This window comes from Hydra viridissima, unplaced genomic scaffold (genome assembly GCF_058129835.1).
Source record: "Hydra viridissima isolate aposymbiotic clone 2 unplaced genomic scaffold, HvirCarnegie_v1 scaffold_12, whole genome shotgun sequence".
NCBI lineage: Eukaryota > Metazoa > Cnidaria > Hydrozoa > Anthoathecata > Hydridae > Hydra > Hydra viridissima.
This window is the reverse complement of record NW_028324311.1, coordinates 15,337,712-15,347,225: the sequence shown is the minus strand read 5'-3', so window position 1 is coordinate 15,347,225 and position 9,514 is coordinate 15,337,712. Positions and strand designations below refer to the sequence as shown.

At 28.6% G+C, this 9,514-nt stretch overlaps 1 protein-coding gene across 3 annotated transcripts in view; it reads left to right on the top strand.

Moving 5' to 3' along the window:
* The window catches only part of LOC145187697 (uncharacterized), a 39,540-nt gene that overhangs the window by 21,668 nt on the left and 8,358 nt on the right, over positions 1-9,514 (top strand). For 2 of the 3 annotated variants that reach the window (XM_090068881.1, XM_090068880.1), the window contains exons 5-7: positions 929-981; positions 1,056-1,310; positions 2,511-5,366. In XM_090068881.1, the coding sequence (XP_089925007.1) occupies positions 929-981; positions 1,056-1,310; positions 2,511-5,266 (3,064 nt within the window). In that variant the 3' untranslated portion in view covers positions 5,267-5,366. Of the gene's footprint in view, positions 1-928; positions 982-1,055; positions 1,311-2,510; positions 5,367-9,514 lie in introns of those variants that run through there. The other variant, XM_090068882.1, reaches the window with a different exon arrangement.

Genomic DNA, 9,514 nt, shown 5'->3' with positions numbered 1-9,514 from the left:
TGATAACGCATGAAGTTTAAAGTGTTTCAAACAAATGCAATCCCGAAGGAGAGTCTTCGTTTATCATTTAAACGAGAACGAGGTTGTAAAAAAATTAGAAGAGTTCTAGAGATTTGAAGTTATCATTTTTATAAGTCTATCCAAAATACACTTAAGTCGCATCAATTAAATCATTCGAAATATGGTTTTGTCGCAAAAAAGTTCTTCTCTCAAAATGTGCCTTACTTGAAAAACCTTTCACATTATAAATCGTTATAAGTATTGTTTTAAAAAAAAAGCATGTAAAGTATGACCTATATCTCTTTTGAAAACACCCCTTTAAATTATGCTTTTAAGTGCGTGTTGGACTTCAAGACTGTTCTGTAACTTATTGTTTAACTAATCATTATTTCAAAATAATGCCACAAATCTTAATTTAAGCAGATCTCAATCATGCAGGCATTGCTGCATTACTTGCATGAATTGTCAAATTTTTTAAATATTTATTATAGGAAAGATGAATCGTTTACATCATTTTTGTTCTTAAGATCCAGAGACCCCGTAAGTCAAGCCACAATAACAGTCAATTAATTCATTTATTGGCGGATAAATAGAATGCCAACAAAAATAGGTTTACTGGGATGACAACTTTGGTTTATTTTGCAACAGTTTATAATCAGCGACTTATGGGGTTTCTGAAATATCTCATTTTAATTTATCAAATGGATTACACTAGCTGATTTGCTGATTTATGAGTGGAATATACTTGCTCGGTATCTCATTGAAATATATCAAACGGTTTATTCAACATCTACATCTCCACTCATTTATTTTGACGAAGCACATTTTTTCCTTGTACTCGGTTATCAACCATGAAAATTGTTTGCTAATGTGTTTAGGAGCGTTTATTAAAGTTTATCGTTACCAATAACGGTATTCTTTTTCGTAGGACGACTTTAAAAGACGAAGTAATCATGGAAAACGAGTTCGATGATGTTAAGGGTGATTATATATTTTAAATGTTTCCATTTTGAAACAATTTGTCCATATTTCAAAAAAAAAAAAACCTCTCTTAGTTGAAAAGTTTCCGCAAGATGTATTTACGACGCTAGCTGATTTGCTGACTTATGATTGGGAAAAGTTTGCTAAATTTCTTTCGGTCGATGGCTTAGCAATCGATAACGTAAAAAAGGAATTTGAAACTACGCGAGAACAAACATTGCAAATACTAAACCGATGGCGTAAGAATAATCCATCAAAACAATGGCGAGATATGAAAAACGGATTACTTTTTTGCAACCGAAAGGATTTGGTCAGTGAATGCGAACAAAGTAAGTATTTTGAGCTTGATAGTTTTCATGCCGACCCTCCTGCGAATTTTTCTGACTGCCCCTGAATATTTATTGAAGATAAGGAAAAAAAAAGAAAAAAGACACAAAAAATACAAAAATGATTAAGACACTACAGGCCATTAAGATATTTTTTTCACACAAAACGTAAATTTTGAAAAGGAAAAAGTTTCTTTATTTAGTAGTTTGTCGCAAATCTTTCAGGCGATTTTTGCCTGCAAAAACATTTTTCAGCAAAAGTAACATTCCGGATTAAATTCACACATCGTCAGGTTAGAATTATTTTGTTCTATCTCCCATTTTAAACGTTGAAAAAAAGTTTTTTGAATTTTTCTATAAGTAAAATTTACTTAAAATTTTACTATTACTTTTTTAAGAAATAATAACTTATTCTTCAGATAATTTATCAATTTATATCTAAAGAAACTATTTAGAAAAGAAATTTTAAAAATAAATTGTATTTTAAAGTAATCATTATTTAGTAAAATCAACAATTCATTTTCTCCCAACGTTTAAAATTGGAGATAGAACAAAATAATTCTAACATGACGACTTGTATTAGTACAAAAAAAGGTATATATCTGGCGTTATCACATTTAGTTATTTAGATTACAATGCTAATTATTTTAAGATATAAACTAAAACCTAAATATGTGACAGAATTCAAAGTTTGCTTTCTGAATGTTTTTGCCGCCCTAGTGCATTGCACGTTTTTACCTTATCCATCCACCCCACCCCACCCTTCTACAAAGACTGCATAAACTACTATTAAAAATAAAATTAAGTTTTTAATTCAAAAGTTTTAAGAAAATTGTTTCCGATAACGAAATAATGATAATTTCACTGCGACTTTCTTAAAATAAATTTCAAAATATTCCACTGGAAGTCTTTTACAAAAAAAAATATTTCTTCTAAAAAAAGAGGTAATTGTTTCATTTTTTAATTGAAACTTTATAGAAATAATACTAACTTATACACAAAATAACTCAGCAGTTAGTGATGATTTTTCTAAATACAAGTTGTCGGTTTAATTATCTTTAAAGCCTTGAATATTTACTATGTTTTTCATATCAAAAAGTAAAAAACAGAAAACAGTAAAAAACTGACCATTCAAGAAATATTTTCCAAACATGCTTCAAAAATATGATCGCGTGGTTAAAATGAAATGTTTTTGTATTTTAGAGTTAATATCCCGAAAATCCAATTTCGGTGTCCTACCACCGACAAAAGACTTCTTTTCACGTGACGATGAACTCAATAAAATTCACAAACACGTTCTCCGAACAAACCATTCGTGTAAGTCAATCACGGTTTTAACTGGAATGTCTGGAGTAGGAAAGACTCAGCTCGCTAGAAAGTATGCTGCAACTTATAATAAGCATTTTGAAAGTGTTGTGTGGGTAGATGCAGCATTTGACAAAATACAAGTTTCTATGACTAATCTTTGTCACCAACTAGGGTTAAGCATAACAGATTCTCAAGGTGATCCGTTCGGTATTAAAATTGTTTCTAAAAAAATATATCAGTATTTTGAAAGAGAAAAAACCTTATACATCTTCGACAACGTGGATAAGGAAAGTGTGAAGAACTTTGAAAAATACGTGTCAAATAATAAAAACGCCTTTACTTTGGTCACATCGCGATGGAAAATGTGGCCAACCTATGTCAAACAACTGCAAATTTATTCTTTCTCGCCTAAAGATGCGTTTCTTTTTGCAAAAAAAAATATTAAACAAAAACTAGCAAACAATGACGATAAACTGAAAGAAATAGTAGAGGTGCTCCGATATCACCCATTCGCCATTAATCAAGCCATTCTCTACATAAACAACAACAGCGTTTCTTTGCAGGAATATTTAGATATTTTTCAATCGCATCCCATTGAAATGCTTGAGGAAAAAATCTTCACAGAAGTGGAAACAAAGTCCGCAATAACATTAACTAACATAGCGTTAAAAAAAGTAGAAACATCGATTGAAAAATCACTTGAACTTTTAAACCATTTCAATTATTGCGACGGTCAACACATTACCAAAATATTTCTTCACGGTATTTCAAAACACCTGCAAGTAAAAGAAGAGCGTTTAATAAATCAAGCAATCAGATTTTTAGTTAGTTATTCGTTGCTAGATCTATTCCACAATGATAATAACAGGTACGCGATGCACGAAATGGCTCAGCAAGCGTGTAAATGTTATCAAAGAAATAAAGAAATAACCGTAATATGCAACAAAAACATCGTCGATGTTCTAAGATTGCATTTGGAAGAAATAAAGAAGCACGTTGACGATGGGAAGCACTTTTATAACCATTTGATCCAAATATTTCAAATTAACAAATCAAAATGGTGTAGAGAATTCCATCAACAGAGTTCGAATTTCCAATATCTCTTGTCAAACAAAAGCATTTTCCTAGCAGGAATAAACATGCTCAATGCCATTCAAAACTATAGCAAAAAATCTTATGGAGCTGAAAGTGAAATAACTTTAGATACAAAAAATTATAAGGCACTCTGTTTAGATAATTTAGCAAAATGTATTGAAGCTTTAGAAATTTATTATCAAATTAATAAAATACAAACTGACAGTTTAGGTACAAAACACAAATCAATAACGGGTACAAAAAATAATAAATCAATTTGTGTAAATAGAATGGGAAAATATAATGAAGCTTTAGAAACTCATCATCAAATTGAAAAGTTACAAACTGATGTTTTAAGTATCAAATATCCATCAACATTGGATACGAAAAATAGTGCAGCATTCGGTTTGATGAAAACGGGAAAGTATAATGAAGCTTTAGAAATTTATTATCAAGTTGATAAAATACAAACTGATACTTTAAGTATCACTCATCCATCAACATTGGCTACAAAAATTAATATAGCAAGCTGTTTGAATGAAATGGGAAAATATAACGAAGCTTTAGAAACTTATTATCAAGTTGATAAAAGTAAATCTGACCTTTTAGGTATCAATCATCCATCAACATTGGATACAAAATGTAATATAGCCAGCTGTTTAAATAGAATGGGAAAATATAATGAAGCTCTAGAAATTTATTATGAAGTTGATAAAATACAAACGGATATTTTAGGTATCACTCATCCATCAACATTGACTACAAAAAATAATATAGCAATCTGTTTGATTGGAATTGGAAAATATAATGAAGCTTTAGAAATTTGGTATAAAGTTGTTAAAATACAAACTTTCATATTAGGTATAAATCATTCATCAACATTGGATACAAAATGTATTATAGCAAACTGTTTAAATAGAATGGGAAAATATAACGAAGCTCTAGAAATTTATTATGAAGTTGATAAAATACAAACGGATATTTTAGGTATCACTCATCCATCAACATTGACTACAAAAAATAATGTAGCAATGTGTTTGATTGGAATTGGAAAACATAATGAAGCTTTAGAAGTTTGGTATAATGTTGTTAAAATACAAACTTTCATATTAGGTATCAATCATTCATCAACTTTGGCTACAAAAAAAAATCTAGCAACCTGTTTAATAAATATGGGAAAATATAATGAAGCTTTAGAAATTTGTTATCAAGTTGATGAAATACAAACTGATATTTTAGGTATCAAGCATCCATCAATATTGGCTACAAAAAATAATGTAGCAATTTGTTTGATTGGAATCGGAAAATATAATGAAGCCTTAGAAATATTGTATCAAGTTGATAAAAGTAAATCTGATATTTTTGGTATTAATCATCCATCAACATTGGATACAAAAAATAATCTAGCAAACTGTTTGAATGGAATGGGAAAACATAATGAAGCTTTAGAAATTTTGTATAAAGTTGATAAAATTAAAACTGATATTTTAGGCATCAATCATCCATCAACATTGAATACAAAAAATAATATAGCAAACTGTTTGAGAAACATGAAACGGAGAGAATTGGAAAGTTGAAATATCAATTATTCTAGATAATTGTTTTTGAAAATGTCGATTTATTATCTTTTATAAGTAAGATATATGTATATAGATTTATATGAATTTTTTTCCTTTCTAATTGGAAGTTCTTCATTCAATGTTAGATAAAAAAAGTTTGATTGCGATAGATTTTATGAACTTAATAAAAATATGGTGGAAGAATTCAAAGGAAAAACAGAATTTTTATTTAGTTTATGAATGAAGTTAGTAAATGAATAAATATTTGTTCGAAAGATTGTTATTTTAAAAATATTAATTTTTTTTAAAGCTGGAAATTTAGAAACGTTAAGTTTCAGATAAGAACCTCGGAACAAGTTTTAAAATTCAAATGTTTTTATTTAAAAGTGGAATAAAGTATTCTAAGTTCTTTAGTTTCTTCTATAACTTTGTTTAAATATTATGCTTATTAATATCATTATTATTATTTTATTTATTGTTAAAACTTCTTACCTCATAATAATAGCATAATGAATAATAACTATTTTTCTTATAATTTTTGTTATTAATTAAAGTTTATTACTTTCTATATCTGGAGTGAGCATATTTTATTAATATTGAGTCAGATTACTTTACATTGAGTTAATGAAGGAAGTTAGCAAAGGAATGAGAAGTAGACATGCAGTAAGTAAATCTCTATATCAGAAGTGAGCGTATGCACGTGTAAATATTAAAGTTAATAGAAAAAAGTGCGCGCAAAAAAGTTACACGTCAAGCAAAATCAAATCATATTTCTTCATTTTATAGAATATTTAAGCATATCCACATCAGTAAAAATACAACTATTTGAAACCCAAATTCTTTACGAAAGCCTTAAAATAAGAAAATTAGAAAAATATATATATTCGAAAAAAACAATAGAAGTCACCGAAATATTCGATTGGGGTAGCTAGTTTGGCTTTAAAGAGAGAATAGCACAGAATGAAAGAGGTTATATTATATATTTTATGAAGATTTCCTCAAAAAGTATTACAATAATACAGAAGCGCTTCTATTTAAATTTGAAGGAAAAATTAAAAAAAGAAAACAAAAAAACTTTGCATAAGATGTGAGTGGCTAAATTAAATACAAACTTTAATAAAGGAATTAGAAAACGAACATTTAAGACGAAATATAAAAAAGACAAGAATAGAAGAATTTTTTAAACTTTTATATAAAAGAATTTATAGAAAAAGTTTATAGAACAATTTTATAATAAAACAACAAAAAAATTCAATGAGAAGTTTAAATAAGAAAATTGGATTAACAAAAAAATTAAATAGAAATTTATACAAGATTAAATGCTTAATTTAATTTTGAAATATAAACTAGAAAGTCAAACAAGAAATTCAAATTAGGAATTTAAATTAGAAACTTAAACTTGAAATATAAAATAGAAACTTAAATATGAAATTTTAGTAAGAGGTTTTTTAGTGAGAGTTTTTTAGTAAGAGGTTTTTTAGTAAGAGGCTTTTTAGTAAAAGTTTTATTGTAAAATATCAAGTTAGATGTTTAAGTTAGTAACTTTAAATTCGAAACTTTTATTAGAAATTAAATTAGAAATTCAAACAAAGAATTCGAAACGAGAAGTATTAATTAGAAACTTACATTAGATAAATAAGATAATAAATTATTTGAATCAGAATGTTAAATTAGAAATTTAAGTTCGAAGTTTAAATAAGAAACAAGAAATTGATAAAGACAATTTATCACACTTCAGCTTTTTTTAAATTACTCTAAATTCTGCTGATTTTTTCTTTTTTAAATAATTTTAGAGAAAAATTTAACGCCTTTTTCTTCTAGCTTTCACCAGTAAATATTTGTGCTTTTCCACACCGCTCTAACACCTGAAGAGTTTTTCTTAATACATTTATGACAATTTTGTGAAATTCTTCTCCAACTCTATCCTCTCCTAAATGTCGCTCAAATAACGTTTAAACAAGCAAAATCCGTAAAGTTGATTAAGACTAATTGCTAATTAATTATCTGTTATAATAATGTTATAATTAAATTGTTAATTAATTGCTCTATGTAGAGAAATATACTATTATTGGCGAATGGTACAACGGCACAAACAACCGTGATGGTTCTTCTGCTCTCTCCATACTCTGGAAAAGACAAAAGGTAATGTCTTTTTTCTACCTCGCAACCATCATGAGTAGTTCGGCAGGTTTCACATATCACATGAGGGACCCATGGTTTGTTCTGATTACCCATGGGCATTCCGAAATGTTTTTCGTACGCTATCCACGATATCATACCTTTCACAATCTTATGTAATACCTGCTTTTTACCAATATAATGTCTACATACATAGCAAGACATATCAGGAGGATTTCAACATCTTCTAGTAGCCAAGAGAAGAACAGAACTTATTCAGCGCAAATACGTATATAATGCGTATTAGATTAGCTGAAGATGTTTAAAAACAATTTTTTTTGGTTTTGAGTGCAAACTTTACCCAGAGACATTTAAAAGATGACTTTTATAGGCAGTTTTTTGGTTTTGAAATCGTCTCCGTAGACGTCTAAAACATGAGACGGTAAGACGCTTATCGAAAGTTATCTAAAATAAGTTTCTATTGCGTCTTTTAGATTTCTTCTTCTTTGCTTAACTGAAGCGGTTTTCTTTATGATCTTTTTTTATAACTATTATTAACTTAATATCATGGGAAGAAAATTAATAACAAGTTTTATTATTAATTGTCCTTCAATAATATCAAGTTAATAATAGTTAATGCATAGGAATATTTTATAAGATACATTTGTTGTGAATGTTATAAGATTTAAATATGCTGCTACGAGGTCATCTATATGGATAATATTAGGAAAACACATATTTATTCATGTCATATATATATTTGTAAAATACAAATAGTTTACACTCACGATACATATTAATATTGAGTGAGAAATGGGTTATTATAACTATTCATTATTATATGAAATGCACTAAATTTTTTTTTTCCTTTTTCTTTTATATGACATTTGCACCATTATAATCTTGCACCATTATATATTATTATCTTTAAAAGTTGTGAATATCACAAAAAAGAGAAACAATGAGAATCATAAACAACTTTGATTAATGTTTCATTAGTTTCTAAGTTCTTTGGAAAAATGCGGTTAAAAATATTTTTTTTGACTGCCAATGACCATCATTTATACTAAATACAAAATGATTTATATTATCTTAATCATCTCAATAAACAATTTTACTATGTGCCATCATGAGCAACTTCGAGCTGAAAAAACAGAATTAGGGTAGACCGGGGCACGTTGGCCCGCTTTTTTTTCTTTGATTCCTAACTTTTTCGCATTGTGTGTTTTATTTTGTTTCTTTATGGGAGGTTGCTAAAACTATATAAAATAAAAAAATCTTTGATTGAAAGCTTAAATAAACTTGTGAAAATTTTTAAAATGTTTTATTTAAGGTGATGTTCCTTGGGCCAATGTGCCTCTTACTTGGGGTAAGTTGGCCCATGGGTTGGGACAGATCAGTTCTCAAAATTTACTTACTGTTATTACATTCTTACATAAATTTACATATTCCCTACATAGTATGAGATTCTAACAAAATTATTAAATACCTAATTGATTTATTAGGCTTAATTCTTACCTAATGTTTTGAAACTGGCTAAAAAGTCTCAATCAGATTAGCGTTTTAATAAAAACATTCTATCACTGGCATTTTGTTCCATCACAAGCAGTTTAATATGAATTTAAAAATATGCATGCATAAACGGGGTACGTTAGCCCACATGGCCAACGTGCCTCGTTTGTGCTGGGTCAACCTGCCCCATTCCCATGTTTAGAGTAGAAGTTACTTTTTTCTTAACCCCTCAACAGAAATTGTGTAACATTGTATATTAAAATAATCCTCAGACTTTAAACTTCAAACAAGATACTTACCTATAGCACTACTGTCGAAGACTATTGAACACAAACACATCAAGCAAACTATTCAAAATATACTTCAGCTTATCCAAAATCGATAAAAAGATACAACACTGGCAACTGTGCTCAGATATCAGTGATACTTCTGAGGAATGAGGGGAGGAATGCTGTTGACCTTCCCCTTGATTCCTAGCGCGCCAAAGCGCATAGTCATAGAGCTAACTCTAAAGGGCCATCCTGCCCCTAGGGCCAACGTGCCCCGGTCTACCCTATAGCATTTTTTAATAAACAAGAAAATTGGTGGCTTGATAATATTAATTACAAAATGTTTGTTGCAATAAAATAATCGAAA